At 44.3% G+C, this 19,095-nt stretch overlaps 1 protein-coding gene and 1 long non-coding RNA gene across 3 annotated transcripts in view; one reads left to right on the top strand and one right to left on the bottom strand.

The window, feature by feature from the left end:
- LOC115646974 overlaps positions 1–11,878 on the bottom strand; it is a 44,418-nt gene extending 32,540 nt beyond the window's left edge. The window contains exon 1 of the long non-coding RNA XR_003999184.1: positions 11,796–11,878. This is a non-coding gene — a long non-coding RNA (uncharacterized LOC115646974). The remainder of the gene's footprint in view (positions 1–11,795) is intronic.
- LOC115646973 (GSK-3-binding protein FRAT2-like) overlaps positions 1–13,303 on the top strand; it is a 45,614-nt gene extending 32,311 nt beyond the window's left edge. The window contains exons 1-2 of one of the 2 annotated variants that reach the window (XM_030553501.1): positions 7,897–7,921; positions 11,047–13,303. In XM_030553501.1, coding sequence (XP_030409361.1) covers positions 11,103–11,939 — 837 coding nt within the window. In that variant the 5' untranslated portion in view covers positions 7,897–7,921; positions 11,047–11,102 and the 3' untranslated portion in view covers positions 11,940–13,303. Of the gene's footprint in view, positions 1–7,896; positions 7,922–11,046 lie in introns of those variants that run through there. The other variant, XM_030553500.1, reaches the window with a different exon arrangement.
- Positions 13,304–19,095: the final 5,792 nt, after the last annotated feature.

Genomic DNA, 19,095 nt, shown 5'->3' with positions numbered 1-19,095 from the left:
TTATAATTCAAGTGTTGTCCCTAACTTGAGTCCAGTCCATATACAAAAACTCTTAACTAGAGTGTGATGGTACCTTTAATTCTTATTAGTTGGCCGAAGAGGGATTATAGGCTAAAACTTGAGTGAGCAAAATACATCACCTGCTCACAAAACCACTCTGTAGTGTGCACTCAGGTAGAAACACTTGAGTGCTATTAGTCCTCCAATGTATTACAGAATTCCCCCACAGTTCAGTGGGAAATAAATCAGAGTGGCTCGGTTTATTGCAGCACTAAGAACCCTGGAATAGGCCCCCAGAAGTCTTAGCAGCATGTGCAAGTGAGTACAGCACCAATGCGTAGGCAGCAAGCTGAGTGTTATTTTGCAGAGTGGCATCTCTTCTTTGAGATTAGGCTCAATCCAATTACTTCTGCAGTGAAGACAGATAGTGGAGGCAGGAACTGTATGTACTTGTACAACAATTAGCAAGGGCCTGGATTGAAGCTATCACAAAATAAATACATAAATTAATGGATTACTTGTAAAGTCTCAGAAAACTAATTTTGTCCTCAAAGAGTAAGTGCTGTAAGTTTGGGGAAGATGTGCTGTGTTTTTGTCTTGTTTTAACAAAACAAAGACATTGAATCTCTGCTTTGAATGAAAAACTCAACTGAGCCTTAATTGTGGAACCACCTCCATTGCAATAAACATGTCCTTTTAGGAGCAAAAAAGGATGAAGTGTTGGCATCAGTGTTCTGTGGCAGTTGGGAACAGCAGTTGACTGCTCCTTCCTGATGGGAAGAGAGGTTACTGAGTGGATCCTTTGGAGGAACAGAAAAGATGCTGTTCAGTTATAAAATAGTGAGACAGTTTTATCAGCAGTGATGGGTTTTTTTATTTTGTTGTTCTTATTTTAATGACACTACAAGAAGGAACAGGATACAGGATTATTCCAAAAGAATTAATCTCTCCAAGAGAGAGTACATTTATTTATAGCCATAGTGAAAGCGCAATAGGAAGAACTGGAACTTGATTCTGGTTCCCATAGCACTTCAGATCTCTACCTAGGACATAGCTGAGCAGTGTTTCAGTCAGTATTCTGCAGAAGCTCAGTTGCCAACAGTCCAGAGATTATGCATCCCTGAAGAGGATAAGTACTATGATCTACTTGCTATTAGTCATAAATATTTCTATTATGATAGCGTCCAACGACCCCATTCAGTGTGGGGTGCTGTAAAAGCATAGAAAAGACAATTCCTCAGAAGTTAAAAGAATTATTATTCTAACAGTGAGATGAGCTCTACTCAAAACATAGAGAAAGACTTGGTTGCAGTGGTGGAAGTGGAACAGCTCTGTAATTTATTAATACTGTATGTTGAGCTGGTTATTGGGCTTTTTAATATATGAGTATAGTGGTTTGGTTTATTAGAGGGCCGTAAGGAAAAATAAGCAGAAAGGGCAAAGAATTGCTCAAGATAAGCCACTTCTCTGTGAACACTTAAGGATTGTTAAGAGACAATGCCAAGACAGGAAAAGACCTGGAAACACAAGAAGATCAAAAGAACTATAGCAGTTTAAAAAGGGACTCTTTGTCAAAGGGGGGTAGTTTTGTGGGGAAACCAACTGACACACAAGCTGAAGGTGTCTGAAGAAGCTAAGCCGGCCTAGGTAAGTGGGTAGTAAGACTTTAGGTAAGATAGGCAGGTGTCTGTCTTTTTCTTCTCTACTATTTTATTCCTACTTTTAAATAGAAAATACTTTGGTTTGAAGAAGGCTGTTTTGTCAATGGATACCACAGGTCAAACACTCGTGAAGGGAAGAGCCACAGGTGCCAAACCCACTTGGACCTGCTGAATAAGAATGGCTGACATACATGGTACAGTAGCCCTGGCCCTGGTCTAAAAAGGGAGAACTACAGAATTCACCCCAGGAGGGATGAAGACCCAAGGCCCGACACCTGAGGTGATGCACTCAGAGAGACCCAAAGCGGACAGAGGTGCAGCTAGCCCTGTAACTATAACAGTAACTCCAAGGAGCTTACAATCCAATGGCCTGCTACTGCTTCTGCAGGTTCCAGCGGGAGCAGGTTCATACCCTAAATTAGAAAACACAGTTCAGCAACAGGATGTACCTGATGATAATCAGATCCCAAGTGGTGTAATTTTTTTTAATAACATTCTTCTTTGTATTGTGGATTATGCTGAAAGTGTGTTTTGAGGAGGGATTTAAATGGAGAAAGCTTGCAGCCTTATCCAATCCCATTGATTAAGGGAGTTGGATCAGATCCTTGGTATACAACTTGAAACGAGTCTTTTTTCATTACAATTAAAAGATTTTTAACCTAAATGCTGAGAAAGACATGTTGCTCATCATCACTACATATCTGTTTATTGATTGTGGTGGTCCTAATGTATTTATGATTAGATAGGCTTGATTTAACAGAGGAAATGTCTGCTTAACAATTATTAAGTAAAGGCACAATTGTAAGTGTGGGTAACTTGTCAGGAAATTCTGACAAAATGTAAATGGAATTTTCTCTTAAATCTGTAGTATTTTATCAGAGATTTCAGAAAAATCTGTGAGATTTGTGTCCTGCAATATTTAGTTTTAATCTCTACTTGGTCCTATTTCTATATTTCAATATATGGCAAGCCAGGACCTAAAGAGAACATTAATAAAGTTTTATGGAAAACCTACAAAATCACACAAGATGCACCACAACAGCCCATCATTTTGTATATGATATCACTGTAAACAGTTTTTATCCTGACTTTTAAGGACAGCTGCAAGTGACTCAATTATTTGAGTAAACAAAAGACATGTAGGAAACCTAGTTGACTTGTGGTTTAGTCCATCACTGAGAGATCTGAAAGTTCTGTTTCCAGTCCTGGTTTCTCTCCTAGGTTCATAGGCGCTGGGAATGTTGTGCAAAGCACCTTGACAATCCTTGCTAAACAGGAAGTTTCACAAGCTGATCTGAAGCAATCCCTGTAGCTGAGTAGGTTAGGGCTGATGAGCTGTAAAAGGAAACCTATCCAACCATTTGTTTGTTACAGGGAGAATTTTGATTGTGGGAGAGTAGACGAGTTAAGGGCAGATGGAAGAAGTTTTGGCACTAAGGGATCCATTTGGGGGGTTTGTCTTAGCAGGTGAGGGAAGATTCTGATAGCTGAGTCCCCAGAGAGGGAGAGGAGAGGCTTGTCCTTGGGAGTATGGTAGGCCCAAATGGCCAGAATGCAAGGAGTCTTGACCTGGTGGATGCTAGAAACAGAATCAAAGAGACTTGGAAACTGGGGCTTACACATACAACATATTATCAGCAACTAGCAGTTAAAATATTTTTACCAAAAAAAAAAAAAAATCTACTGTCAACTCATAAATTGATAACTGATTGCCCTTCCAATTAACACTACTGTATCCCTGTAAAAGGGTGGCTTGCCCTTGAAGAGCTGGAGGGCCTGGGGCTATCCAACCTTGACTACTAAAAAAGGCCCAGCTGAGTGGGATCAGTGCTTTCTCCCATAAAGAGCACCTGGAAGCTGCCATGTGATGATGCTCAGTGACAGCAGACTCCAGCAGAGTCCTGGGATTTGGAACAAATGCGAGGTCTCTACTTAAACCACTACAGTTGCACCACTGTAGTGCATCAGTGCAGATGTTCACTATAGCGACAAGAGGGGTTCTACTATCACTGTAGTTAATCCATCCCCTCGCCCTCCAAGAGGCATAGCTAGGTTGATGGGGGCTAGTCATCTTAACTATGTCACTCAGAGGATGGATTTTTCACACCCCAGAGCAACGCAGTTGAGTCGACTAAACTTTTTAGTGTAGACCTGGCCTAAGACTAGATCTAAGAAAGGCAGGGAATAGCTTACTAGAGCAGGAGAGACCCTGAGCAAGCAGAGGAAAGACTGCAGAACTCTCCAGGCAGAAAGGACTGGGAGTAAGAAAAGAGATGTTTGTTAGACCTTCATTTGGGATTTTGAATTTTATTTTCTGTGAATAAACCATGACCCCAAGGAGGGTTACTTTGACCACAGACAAAAATGTGTAGAGTCTAAGGAGTCCCGAAGAGGAGGAAATAGAGGCAGGTTGCTACAGAGTGATCTTTGGTCATGAGGGTCTGCTCAGGAGACAGATGACCCTGTTACAATCCCTTAAATACCAAAATCAAGTTAACAAAACAATACTTTAAAGAAACAAAATCCCTGGATATGAGCAGATTCTGATGTCGTGATGAAATATGCTTTTGTATTTAAGAATAAAAGCCTAAATTTTCAAACATAATGTTTTTGAGTACCTCAATTTCTGTGCCGAATCAGGTCCCTTTAAGGTGTCTCAAGTTGGGCATCCCCAAAATCACTGTTTAAAGTTTTAGACAATGTATTTATACTTGTATTTTTGAGCTGTGTAAAACCTGTGATGTCCTTAATTATTCATTTCTTTGCTTTAATGTGCTTGGATTTTGAAAGTTTTGTGATAGGCAAACACATGGATGTCATTTAGTAACCTTAGTTGTTTTTTAAAGCAAAGATTTTTGTTTTTAGAATTCTATTATAGGTGCGGGTTAGTAAAACAAGTAAGTGTTAGAAAATCTAAAAGCACCTTATTCTTGTTCTGGCATTCCGGCCTCTACCCATTCTGAAATGCACAACATAAAGCATGTGTAGGAGATGAGCTTAGTTTACACAAGCACGATTATTTGACATCTATTGTTAAAAAAAAGAGCATTATATATAATATCTAAGTGCAGTACATATGACAAAGCTTCTCAAACATGAGTAAATGGTCATGAAAAGATGGGTCAATTTATTTTTAATCCAACTAAGAAATTAAATGGCTCTCTACATTTTCAAAGCTGTGTACAATTATTGTAACTAGATGATCTATGGCATTGGAAATGTCAAGTATAATTACTCAGTTTCTTATGATGAGTTATTATTTTCACATGACAGTTTCGTGTGTTTGTACACACAAGCATGCATGTCCACATGTGTGATAAAAGGGCTCCCACTTGTATACCTGAGTTTGCATAGGTTTACAGGGGCTTCAAAGTGACTTTTACTTTTTGTTGTTTGCACTAATTGGGTGTAAAGCTCAGAAATCACAACTTATGCTTGCTTCTTTAGACATGTGATTGGCCTTTATACGCTGACATGACATGTGTCCCTGAGAACTGACAGATCATTATCCTACATAATTATGATAGATTAAAAGGCAAAATTTAGAGCTTGCCACATAATTAATAAAATTATTATTTACACATAAAACACTCATACTTCATCCCCAGCCAGAGGGCTCTGGAAATTAAGTTAAATAATAGAAACAAATTAAAATATAAGAAAAAGCTGTTCTTTCAAAATTTAAACAGATATACATAAACAAACTGCCCAGTTCTAAAAAGAAGAGATTAGGAATAGTAATAAATATAAAGCCATGAGGCAACTGCTGTTTGCAGTTAAGGCATCTTTTTAATAGAATGTCTTGGATGACCACTAGTAGTGGTAATTTCTGATAACCTCTGAACTGGGACAGAGAAATTTGTCAGTGTCAGGGCAAAAAAAGCATCCAACCATCAGCCAAGTCCACTGTCAACTTACCTGTTAGGAAAATCTTTTTCACTACCATGTTGTAACTTGTCAAAGATTTTGTGCACACAGCTGTGTTACTGATAGCTCTCTGTTCACCCTTAGCCCTTATGTTTATTTTTGGAAGATACTCCCCCCATCTTGCGTATTCTTTATGTTAATTTGCTTAACATTATTATGGGAACCCAATAAAGCCTTATCTACAAGAGAAAACAATGTCTCAAAATTCATTTCCACTGATGACAATGGTGGATGCTATAGTGTACACAGGGTGCAGATGTTCTTACCAGAATCAGGCCGTGTTTAAAAAAACCCTGTACTTCATCTGTGACAGGGAGAGACAGAGTGTTGTGGTTGAGACACTATTCTTGGCCTCAGGAAATGTGGGTTCAATTCCCAGCTGAGCTACAGACTTCCTCTGGGTAGGTCTACACTGTATATGGGAGTGAGCCTCCCAGTCTGGCTCCACAGACTTGTGTTAATGGGTCTTGTACTAGTGATCTAAAAATAGCTGTACAGATGTTGCAGCTTGGGCTCTGAAGCCTAGGGGGTGGGGGTAGCTATGCAGCTATTTTTAGAGCACTACTGCAAGCCCCATTGACATGAATCTGTGGATCCGGGCTGGGAGGCAGGCACCCAGGTGCTGTATAGATATTTTACATGATGTTGGGCAAGTCACTAAGAGCGTGTCCTCATGGGGACCCTCAGGAATGTTTAAATCGAATTGGGTGTGAATTTGAAGTGGATTAGTTAAATTGCATTAAACCCCCTTGTAGATGCTCTCATTCAGAACTAAAGTGTCCTTAATTTGATTTAGCCAATTCACTTTCAAAGTAAATTAAACTAAACTGAATTAAGACCACTTTAATTTGGAATAAAAGCCACAGATTTTTAAAGGTATTTAGGTATTGCTCTCCTTGGCATTCTAAGGTCTAAGTGACAGACACTAATCTGCCAGCATGAGCAAAGTGAAATTTAAAACATAATGAAACTTTTCCTTATGACCAAGAACAATAAGAATCTATGTGCATGGAAAATCCACATATTATAACGATATAGAGCTGGGTTGGGCAAACTAGCCGTTTTAAGTTGGTCCTTGAGCTCTCGCTGGGGAGCAGGATCTGGGGCTTGCCCCAGTCCAGTGCTCCAGCCAGGGAACAGGATCAGGGCCGCTCCACACAGCTCCCGGAAGCAGCCGCATGGCCCCCCTCTGCCTCCTACACGCTCCAATGGTCCCACTCCAATGGGAGCTGCAGGGGCGGTGACTGCGGACGGGGCAGCATGCAGAAGCACTTGGCTGTGCCTCCGCGTAGGAACCAAAGAAGGTACATGCCACTACTTCTGGGAACCACTTGAGATAAGCACCGCCCAGAGCCTGCATCCCTGAGCCTCTCCCCATGCCCCAACTCCTTGCCCCAGCCCAGATCTCCCTCCCACCCTTCAAACCCCTCAATCTCCATCTGGAACACGCTCCTGCACCCCAAACTCCCCAGCCCCACCACAGAGCCCACACCCCCAGCCGAAGCCTGTACCCCTTCCTGCACCAAAACTTCCTGCCCCAGCCCTGATCCCCCTCCTGCCCTCTGAACCCCTTGGTACCAGGCCAGAGCACCCTCCTACACCACAAACTCCTCATCCTCAGCCCAACCTGGGAGCCTGCCCCCCCAATCTCAATTTTGTGAACGTTCATGGCCCACCATACAATTTCTATTCCCAGATGTGGCCCTCCGGCCAATAAGTTTGCCCACCCCTGACACAGAGTGTATCTGGAGATGTGATATGGGTTTAACTCTCTATCCCAGAACTAAGACTTTCATTTTTTAAATTTTTGCTATTTTTTTTTTGTGAAGACAGAGGTCAGAATACTAAGGTAATGGATGAGATATATGGACCTCACTAGCACACAACATAAACTCAGGCCATGTCTATATTATGGAGCTACAGCCGTGCCATGGTAAAGTTGTAGCATAGATGCTTACTACAGCAAATGAAGAGGTTTTTCCACTACTATAGGTAATCAATCTCCCTGAGCACTGGTAGCTAGGTCGACTGAAGAATTCTTCTGTCAACTTAGCTGCATCTACACAAGGGGGTTGTCAGCATAGCTACAGAGCTAAGGCGCCTATACTAGGAGAAAAGTGTTCCTATTATAGACCTAAACCAGAATATCAGGTACTGCATATACGGATGCCTTACACTCTTTTCATTTGAAACAATGGTGCATAATTATTAATACTAGAAGTCTTTTTTAGTTTGTAAGATTTTGGGGGCAGGGAAGAGCATGTCCCTTACATGTTTGTAGAATACCTTGCACACTGAGGTCCCCATCTTGATTGGAGCCTGTAGATATTACTGTGGTGGTGATAATAAAGCATTAATACATAATATATTAATAAATAGTGTAACTAGATACAGTATCTTTCACTTCTAGTTCACCTAACCTAGCCTGGCTCAATAGAGACATATTTTTGCCAATGGCTTTTGATAAATGACTTGGATCGCTCAGTGAAGTTCTCATATGACAGCAACCCACATCTCTCTCTCTCTTTCTCTTTTTCTCTCTCTCTCCCACACACACACACTCACACTCACACACACACACACACACCCACACACACACCCACACACACACACACACACGCGGGGGTGGGGTGAGGAGACAGTTTCTCCAGGCAAAGGTTGAGGCACATTGGTGAGGCATTTTGCTGGTGTTCTGTGGACAAATGGCTGTCAATGTGGAATTTTTCACAAGCATTTAAGATTCACCTCACAAAATTCTAAATGTTAAAGTTATATTTGAGAACTTGATATAAATCATGTCTCTGCCATAAACTCCACATTTGAGAGAGACACATAGGCACACTTTCAGTTTAAGTAAGTGAAAGTAGCTCATAAGCATTCACAGATATTCTCTCCCTTATGCCCAGATATTTACTTTTAACCTAGGACTAGATCCTAACAACAGTTATGCAAGTGACTGTACTTGTGCAAGCAGGGGTGGCTCTAGACATTTCGCCACCCCAAGCATGGCGGCATGCCACAGGGGGCACTCCGCCAGTCGCCGGTCCTGCGGCTCTGGTGGACCTCCCACAGGCGTGCCGCCCCAAGCACGTGCTTGGCATGCTGGGGCCTGGAGCCGCCCCTGTGTGCAAGTAGCCCCATTGGCTTCAACTGAACTACTACCATAAATGAAGTCACTTATGTAAGTAAGCATATGCAAGATCAGGCCCCTAATATGAATTTTTTTGAAGTCCAGAAAGTAAATTTTTAAATGTAGATCCCAAGAACCTCATAGGTGCTGAGATATGATGGTGACAGGTGCAATAGAAGAAAGAAGATCAGAATAAGATGGGGTGGAGGTGGAACTGAAGCCAATGGGAGCTGCGAGGGTGGTACCTGTGGGCAAGGGGCAGCACCTAGGTGCCGGAGGGACATATTGCTGTTTCCCAGGAGCCACCTGAGATCAGCACTGCCTGGAGCCTGTACCCCTCACCCTCTCCTGCACCCCATCCCTCTGCCCCAGCTCTGAGCCCCCTCCCACACCCAATCTTCCTCCCAGAGCCTGACCACCTCCTGTACCCCGACTGTCTGCCTCAGCCCAGCCTTCTCCCATATTCTGAACCCCTCGGTCCCATCCCCCAGCCCAGAGCCCACCTCACCGCCCCCAAGCCCTAAACCCCTCATCCCTAGCCCCGCCCCAGAGCCCACATCCCCAGCCGGAGCCCTCACCCTCTCCCACACCCCAAACCCCTGCTCCAGCCCTGAGCCCCCTCCCGTACTCCAAAACCCTCGGCCCCAGCCTAGAGCCCCCTCCTGCACTTCACATTCCTCCTCCACGACCCCACCATGAATCCTGAACCCCCAGCCCAGAGACCATACCCCCTCCCACACCCCAACCCCTTGCCTGAGCCCAGAGCCCCTACCACACTCCAAACCCCTCAGCCCCACCCAAAGCCCGGAGTCCCCTCTTGCATCCCACACCCTTCATCCCCAGTCCCACCCCAGAACCTGCACCCCCAGCCAGAGCCCTCACCCCTAGCCCAGTGAAAATGAGTGAATGAGGGTGGGGGAGATGGAGTGAGTGGGGGGTGGGGCTTCAGAAAAAGGGAATGACAGGGGCAGGGCCTTGGGGAAAGGGCAGGCAAGAGTGTTCAGTTTTCTGCCATTAGAAAGCTGGCAACCCTAATACTAGGGGCTGTATTGCTTTAGTTTTAAGCCAATATAGGTATAGCTGTAAAAAAAATCTGGATAAAGACAAACTCTTAGCCACAGACATAGTTTGTGTCTATACACATCAGGTTTACATAAATGGCTCTCAATACCTCTCACAGCAAGGCTGCAACATAATATGATTTGTAACCAGCTTCTAACACAATTTTGTTGGTACGTGGTACCATCTAACCATAGCTGGACTGTCTGCTTCCCCTTTCCAAGTCTTGGAGATCCTAAAGTGCACAGCACTAAATGAAAATCATCTCTTTTTCCCTTGGCATTAGTAGCTGTGGCATTAAGGGAGAGCTGCCCAGCTTTCCCCAGAATGCACTGATTCAAACACAGTTGTCAATGTGACTGGTGTGGACAGCCAATATGGCTGATATAATTATGCTAGAAAATACACTGCTGTATGGATATGCTGATATGTGTTAGCTGTAACGTGTCAGATGAGCATGGTTAATGTAGTTCTACCTGGTGTAGATTGGATAAAGGAAAGGAAGGCAACAATAATGTACAAGGTTATTGGGTTTAAAAACACTCCGAGCACCATAAGTAATAGAGTTTAAAATTTCCAAGGCATAACTATTTTTAATCCAGTCACATGTTTCCATGAGACTGGCGATTAAAAAATAATCTCAATTTCTAGATGCTTTCATGCACCCTGTTCTTCTACCACTCCCCATTACTGCTAATCTCCAGCAGCTACAATAAAAGCAGGGGCCAGAATTACATTCCTTGCACACACGCTGTATTACCGACAAGCCTACAGACCCCAACTGAAACCTTGCGCCAGCAGGCACCACGCAAACATACCTAAAGAAACAGTTCCCGTCCGCGCTGCGCCCCCTCCCGCAGCACGCAGCCATGGGCACCCCTGCAACCCCCCAATACAGCTAGGGGTACCCCGCTCCAGCTCTGCCCCCCCCCCCCGCAGCCAGGGGTAATCCCGCGCCAGCTCTGCCTCCCCCCGCAGCCAGGGGTAAACCCCGCGCCAGCTCTGCCCCCTGCCCCCCGCCGCATCCCGCGCCAGCTCCGCAGCCAAGGGCATCTCGTGCAAGCTCTGCCCCACCCCCACAGCCAGGGGCGTCCCGCGACAGCTCTTCGGGTTCTTCCTCCCCCCGCAGCCAGGGGCGTCTCGCGCCAGCTCTGCCAGCCCCGCCCCCTAGCCAGGGGTACCCTCGCCAGCTCTGCCCCCACCGCTCATCCAGGCCGTCCCAGCTCCTCTTTCATGTCCCCTCCCCCTCCAATCGCGCTCCTCCTACAGGTCAGAGAGGCTCGTCCCCATCCCTCGGGGTGCGGGGTTTGAAAGCGGACGAGCCCATGTACGGCGAAGCGGGGGGAGGCGGACCAGGAGAGGAGGGCGCGCTCACCCTCGCCCACCCCCTCTTGCCACCCTCTGGACAGGCGACTGTTGGGGGGGCCCCAAAGAGGGCGCAGGGGCTCGTCCGCGGTGGCTCTGTGAGCGCGCGCTGGCCCCCGTGTCCCGGTGTGGTCTCGCCCGCTCCCCCCGCTCAGCGCAGTGGACGTGCCACGGGATTTCGCGTCACCCATTGTTTACAAACCAAGCCCAGCAGCTGGCTGCTGCGAGTCGGGTCTGCACCGGCGCGGCGCGTGGAGCCGGCCGAGATGCCCTGCCTGCCCGGGGAGCGCTTTCTGCTGCTGGAGCGCTCGGTCGCCGTGGGGCAGGCGGGCTCCAAGGAGGTGGACGCGCTGGTGGCCAAGCTAGGCGAGGTGCTGCAGCTAAGCGCCCAGCGGGCACCGGCCCCCCGCGGCCCCAAGCACCCGTCGCCCACCACCGCCCGGGGCCGCGCCGCGCCCTATTCCCCCCGCGGCAGCGGTCTCCTGGTCCCGGCCCCCCTGCAGCCGCACCAGCCCGTGGAGCCCCAGCGGCCGGGCAAGAATAGCCAGCGAGCGGCTAAGCAGCTGTGCGGCCGGGGCTGGCTGCGGAGCGCCGCCCACAGGAGGAAGCGGCCGGACCCCGGGGAAGCGCCTGGCGAAGAGGAGGATCCGCACCGGCTCCTGCAGCAGCTCATCCTCTCCGGGAACCTCATCAAGGAGGCAGTCAGGCGCCTGCAGCTGGCGGCGGCGGCCGTGGCCACAGCAACTACCGGCGGCAGCGGGGAGGGGGAAGCAGCAGCCCTGCAGCCTCTGCAATAGCCCCGCGGGTTGCGGAGATCCAGTAGCACCGACCTCCGCGCCGGGATCAGGACATCGCATGTGGGAGGGGCCAGTTATCGGCGGATCTATCTAGGGGGCGTCTCCCGTACTTGAAACAGACTGTTTATTGACAATGAGACCCCGTGGCCGGGGTCTGGCTATTCTGTATAAAACGTGGTGCTAGTCCCGAGGCGCTGTAAGTCTCTGTAGTGGTCGCTAATGGGGGTGGGGGAAGCAGGGAGTCCCCCCCACACACACCTTAATCGAGCCTGCCTCGCTCTGCGTAGGTGCAGACCCTCTCAACTCGCTGCTGTGTGTCGGGGCGGGGGAAGGGACCACCACGCTGGGCCAGTCCCGACCTCAGACCTGCCGTTGGTTTGGAGGAAGGGGTCCCCAGTCTTATGGAGGGGAGCGGCAGATGCGGCACCCGGCAGGGGGAGGGGTACGCGTGTGGAGCGGTGGGGAGGTAGGTTTGGGTGGAGCGGCTTTAAAATTTGCTGGGTCCTATTCCTCTGCTCCAAGGTCACCGCTTGCAGTCCCCGAAAGGCGCATCAACCCAGCGCAGGCACGGTGGTGGTGCTTTCACCAGCCGGTTGGAGATAGTAACCCTATCTTAGCTTGTTTTGACTGTACTGTGGGCGAGCCCTGTGTTTTGCAACCGCTGGGAGTCTCCTGAGGACGTGCACGTTGCCCGATCCGAGTTGTGCTTCCCTCCCTCCCCCTTTCCAGAGCTCCTCCTACCAGTGGGATTCTCAGAAACAGGGTCATGTTACAGCAAGCTCTCTAAGAACCCCACTAGCCCCCGCCCTTCCTGCTAATACCACTGCTACTGCTCCGCGCTCGGGGCTCTTGCTAGGAGGATGGACAAGAGAGAAGGCTGTTTGTCTTTTCACACCCCTGCCCTGCTATTCCCATTGGCAGCGTGCTCCAGGCTGGAGTCTTTCTCGGTACAAGAGAGTAGATTTGTCCGTCTCTGGTGGTCTCACAGGAGCCATTTGCAATAAGTCTAAAGTATCTTCTTGGGAGGTGCCTGTTTCCTTTCCCCTCCTGGGTTTGTTTTTTACACTTTCCCCTTTGTGACTACAGAGCGTTTTTAAATGTGAATCTCAGAGTTGGAAAGCAGCTGAACTGATCATTGTGAAGTGTGAGCGAATGAAGACTGAGATACATTGTTCACATATGGTAGCTAAACAACTTCCCCCGCCCCCCAAAAACAAAACAAAACCTCAATGGCTGGATTGAAAAGATGCTGGCTGTTGTTAAAATATATACACTTCGTATCGGAGTGTTTGAGTTGTGTTCCTGGTTTACAGGACTTGTCTTAATTAACATGTCTGTACCTAATAAATGTGGTCTTGTTTTTAGCTTGTCTGTGTCTTATTGACATGGAGGAAAGTAAACCTCTTTATATGAACTAATCAGTGGCAACAGTCATACAAACATACATAACCTGTCATATTTCCCTTTCAGTAAAGAGATCTCCATTTTGCAGACAAAACAATAATCCGCATGGTCTGATGCAGTGGGACACCCGTTATTAATGCACTGAGATGCAGTTGAGCCCCTTTGTTTGCCAGCAGCATTCTTTCTTAAGCCAAGGGACATCCTTTCCTGCAGACTCAACGTTGCCACAGGAATTCATAAATCAAATCACATTTGACAACAAAATTAACAATCTGGTATATCACACTAGAGGGAGGAAAGAAGATGAAGTTAGTTATTTATTCATGTTCTTTGTTTCCTGGGGAAGGAGAACATACAACTAACCTGAGATATGGAGAGGGAAAGGGTGTAGTAGGCTCCTACATCTCAGTAGGAACAGACTTATGCACGTTTATTCAAAAATGATGGTGCTAATTAAGTTTTTAAAACACCATTCTGAATGTTTTAGGTTAGTAGGTAATCTCATTCTATTTTAAAATAGTCAGCCAATGAGTTTTAAGATTAGGTTTGTACACACACTAGAAAACAGTTTCCCCTTTTCCCTCTTCCCCCTCCCCTACGCACATTGGGGTGAAAGCAGCCCCTTTGACGGTGTGATCCCATTTGGAAGAAAATGGAAGATGTTTACCTGTGTCTGATCAGTTAGTTACTTGAACAGTTCACTCTTTTTGAAGGTCAAATTTGATCCATAAACTACTTATGTCAGGACATATTTTTCTTGTGCTAGCGTTGAGTGATATACGTAATCTTTAGTACGTAATTGTGTTGAATGTTCAGTTGAAGTATTGATTTCAGGTTTTGGTTTTTCCCCCCCTAAGGTGGTAGTAAATAAGCAGTACGTACTGTGCTTTTCACCAGCTTTTTCTCTTTTTTTTCTAATTTGTAAGCAGTCTTATGGACATGTAATGTGATCTTTCATAACAAAGCACGTAACTTAAAGGAACATGGTAAGAGCAGACTTCAAAAACATTGTGATATCTAATTCCTAATATCTGAAACAATTTTAAAACCAAAGTTTCACAATTTATGTTGTTTACTCTTTTACATTTTACACAGCTAGGAATAAACAGACTTGCTATTACCTTTGTTCTTGTGCTTTATCAGAATGTTGCAATATTGAGGTTATAAATACTGCAGAAGAGTTATTTTAAAATTTTCTTTTTCATTCTTTAACTCCCTAACGTCTAAGATGTAAAACAATCTGAGTTTCAAATGTAACTACCTGCCGTTGTGCCTTTACATCTATTCATTTTCATATTTTTGTCCAATAGTTCCAGGACCAGAGTTGCACCCACTGTGCCAATGGTTAACTTAAATCCTGGGATGAACAGTTTAATTACCTGGGCCTATTTAGTAACTCTGTTACACTACCTAACTTGGCTGACGTAGTGTCAGTATTTATGCAACGTTGGTTAAATATGTGTATGTATAAAATGAAAGCTAACTAAAATATTCCCATACTGATTTTACCTATGATTTTCCATTACTTCAGTTTATGCACAGAGATTCTACATTTCCCCTCCAAAACCCAAATATAAATCTGTCTATATTAATGAGAACAGTTAACTTTACAAGTGGTCTTTGTAGTCAGTGAAAGAAATAAGACATTCATTCTAAGGGTTTTACTAGAATAATTATGTTTCAATAAACTTGCAATTGAAATGAGTCCTAGAAAAGACACTAGTCAATTTCATTGACCAGCTGGTTTTTAACTTTCTAAATGGCTTTTCAAATAACCTTTACTCTTTCCTCCTGCAGGACTGGGAGATCTGTGGATAGGAAAGGGCTCCATTGAGTTAAGCATTATGTACACTGTGTGTGATGGTGTTGTGTAAAGGGATCTTGGCATTCATTTTGGAGGATTTTCAAAACTCTCCAATGCTTCTACCACTTGTAACATGAACCTAATAAACACATGCCAATAACCTTTTAGCACTCCCCTCCATACATGTCTTAGGAAAATTCTTATTCAAAATAGAGTTTGCATCATGATTTTCACAAATAGACCAAATTTGAGGTTTATCATTTTGGTTCTGGAAAACAAAACTTAAGTAGTGTAAGACCAATTGACACATTTTTATACTCTTCCTAGTTTATTTTAATAAACTCAACAGAACATGACCTTGCATTGCAAACATTGCTGTACTGTCCTATGCATAACAACCTGAAAGTGATATTTATTCAAGAACAATTTCATTGTTTGCTAAAAAGAACAGGAGTACTTGTGACACCTTAGAGACTAACATTTATTTGACCATAAGGTTTTGTGGGCTACCACCCACTTCATCAGATGCATAGACTGGAACATATAAGAAGAGTATATATATACATACAGAGAAGATGCCATACCAGCTCTAAGAGGCTAATTAATTAAGATGACCTGTTATCAGCAGGAAAAAAACTTTTGTAGTGATATCAAGATGGTCAGTTACAGATGACAAGAGGTGTAAGGATAGTTATCATAAGGAAATAGATTCAAGTAGTGTAATGACTCAGTAGTGCAAAGGTGAAAGTAGAAACAGTGAAATAAACTGTTTCCTACATTTCTTTAAATACGCTTTGCTCAACTAAGGTACACTTTAAACAAAATTTAACTTTATTTATTCCATACTGCCTTTGCCCTTCACAGCACACTTAGCTTGTTCAATTTTGAAAGATAAAATCAGTTGTCTCTCAACTTTAGATGTTTTTGAATTGTTACTGTACCCAACAAGTCCTACTAGCGCATCTACAATTTTCATAGTTGCTGTGTTTTGATGTATTTTAATGGGTTCATCTCCTTTTCCTGGTCAGATCAGCAGGAAAACTGGGTAGAAAAGCAGGTTCTTTCTGCAAATGAATTATGATCTCCAGGGTCCAAATTAAAAATCTACAAATTTGTAATTAATAACTGTTATAGTAATATTTTTTGGAGCTGGTTCAATCTTTTATGCATTTCTGGGGTTCTGTATTTCTGGTGAATCTTGATCTTAATTTTTGTAAAAATATGAAAAGGAGTTATTGTACCTTATTGTGCACTTAAGTGTTGTTGGCTTAGTACGGCACAAAGTTGCACATTAATAATATAAACAATGTTTTTTTACCTCCTGAATTCTCTGTAGGAGCAGAAAAATGTTTTCATGACTCTCTGGACAAAACTCTGATTCACACCACTGTTTTATCTTGCTTATTCTATTGTACCTTTCTCCTTGATTGACAGAAGGTGACAGTACCATTCAGCAGCTGGAATAATCTTCCCTGCCTGCCACTCTGGCCACATTTCTCATTCCTTCAGATTAGTTTGCAGTAGTGCCTAGAGCTTTCAATCAGGAGGAGGTCTCTGTTGTGCCAGGCATAGTAGGTGTATACAGAAAGATATGGTCACTGTCCTGAGTGCTTACAGTCTCATGTTATGACAAGACTTAAGTGTGTCTGACAAACAATAGAAGGGAGAGGAAGAACATGGGCTGGTTAATGCACAATTTGAATCCTATTCAAAACACCATCACTGGCTTCCATATGGTCTGTTTCCATAGGAAGCTCATATTCTTCATTCTGTCTCCTACCTCATCTGTATCATGTCCTCCCCATTGCTCTCTGCTCTACACATCATTTTGAGGCTTCCTTTGTTAACATCTCCAACTCTCAGTTGTGTGCCTGTTATGCTGGTCTCAATGACATATGACATCTCTTATCCTCAGTTCTAAACATCTTTGTTCTCCCAAATCCCTCTTTGAGTGCACTTATTTTACCTTGTTTCAGAATGGTAGCCGTGTTAGTCTCTGTCAGCAAAAACAATGAGGAGTCCTTGTGGCACCTTGGAGACTAACACATTTATTTGAGTTTTAGCCCACGAAATCTTATGTGCAAATTAATGTGTTAGTCTCTAAGGTGCCACAAGGACTCCTCATTTTTTTACCTTGCTTTTCCTTGTTGACTTCCAGTTTTGCTTTGGCTCAGTCTTTGCTTGACAGAGACAAGGTGAGTGAGATAATATCTCTTATTGGAACAACTTCTTGACAAAATCTGGTCTCTGTCTCTCCCACTAATAGAAGATGTTTTCTCACTCACCTTGTCTCATTCTGGAACCAACCTAGTTATGCCATCTCTGCTTGGTATCAGAAATCTCATTTGCTTGCTATGTGATTCACATTGTATTATTTTTAATTCTTCTGTCCTCTCTAAATTCAGCAAAAATGAAAGTAACTTTAAATTGAGCCTCAGGAACCAGAGGTGAAATCTGGGTCCCACTTAAGTCTAAAGCAAGACTCCCATTGATTTCTGTGGGGATTTCACCCCATGTATTAAAGTCCCTGTAAAGCACCATGAAAAGTTTTATGATATTTAAATGTTAGTAATAAATATATTTGCAGTTACAAGAAACTGAAACAACTCTTTGTATGGAATAATCTGTATGTAAATTGCATTATTTCTGTACATGAGCTGCTCTGCTGGGGTATTCTGGTGGTCTGCTACATTTAGCAAAGGGTACTATTAAATTCTTTAAAATGCAAGGCAAATATGATTGCACAAGGAGTATAATGATCAAAAGCAATTGTGGAAAAAACAAACAACTCCTCCCCCCCCCATACACAGAGTAGTCACTAAAACTGACAAATCTGTAACTAAAAGATGCTAAAGCAAGGGTGCTTCCTGAGGTATATAAAGGTTAGAAATATGTTCAATTCCAACCTCAGATAGAGATTTTTCTGTAGAAACAGTCTTGAAGGTTCACCTTTAGTGCCTTCAAAGAAACTTTATTCGCCCCACCCCCAGTGTTCTGATGCTGTTCCATCAGTTGCCAGTTAGCAGGTGGCCTTTGATTGATTTAACAATCCAGCAAGGCTGCCATTTCGCAGCTCAGTGTGATTATTCTTAGCAGCAGTAATACCTTAAAAAGAAAAGAAGCCGTTCATTGCACATTCTGTGTTATGTAGTGAGGGCAGGGGCTGCTCTAGACATTTCACCGCACCAAGCACAGCGGCATGCCGTGGGTCCCGTGGCTCCGGTGGACCTCCCGCAGGCATGTCTGCTGAGGGTCCGCTGGTCCCGCGGCTCCACCAACCAGCAACCGGCAAAGCGCCCCCCACGGCATGCTGCCCCAAGCACGCGCTTGGCTTGCTGGGGCCTGGAGCCGCCCCTGAGTGAGGGAGCACTCAGAGAAGAAGAGAGAGCAGCAGAAACATGTTTTAATTATAGGAACTGGATTCTGGCTGGCTTGATACTAAATATTTTGCTGCGCTAAGCGTTTTACTGCTATAGGCAGATGCTTGTTCTACCTGTATCAATGTGATTGGTCTAATTTAAAATATTAAACCTATAAAAGCAAGGATTTGAAATTAAAGAAAATAACCCAAACTTTGACCTTCTTGAATTCACATTCTCATGCCTTTTTACCTTTACATAAGTGGTTTTTTCCCCATATTGTCAGCCAAATGACTGCAGAGGAAGGTGTGTGCATGTATACATACACAAATAGTACAGCTGTTTTCTCCAAAAAGGGTAAAATAATAAAAAAGGTGTTTAACCCCTCTACTGTTAAAGCTAAGTATTATTAATAGTAGGCATTTAAAAACATCTAAGATAGCTTGGGTGTGCATGATTATCCCCTTCTAATCTGATATCTTGTCTAAAATCCTTGGTACACAGATACAAGAAAATATACCATCGGCTGTCTGCTCACCTCACTGTTACAGTCTTTCTTTCCTAACAGCTTCCTCTCTGCTCCTTGTGG

The sequence above is a fragment of the Gopherus evgoodei genome, chromosome 2 (genome assembly GCF_007399415.2).
Source record: "Gopherus evgoodei ecotype Sinaloan lineage chromosome 2, rGopEvg1_v1.p, whole genome shotgun sequence".
NCBI lineage: Eukaryota > Metazoa > Chordata > Testudines > Testudinidae > Gopherus > Gopherus evgoodei.
The sequence above is the reverse complement of the archived record's forward strand: the minus strand, read 5'-3'. Positions and strand labels throughout refer to the sequence as shown.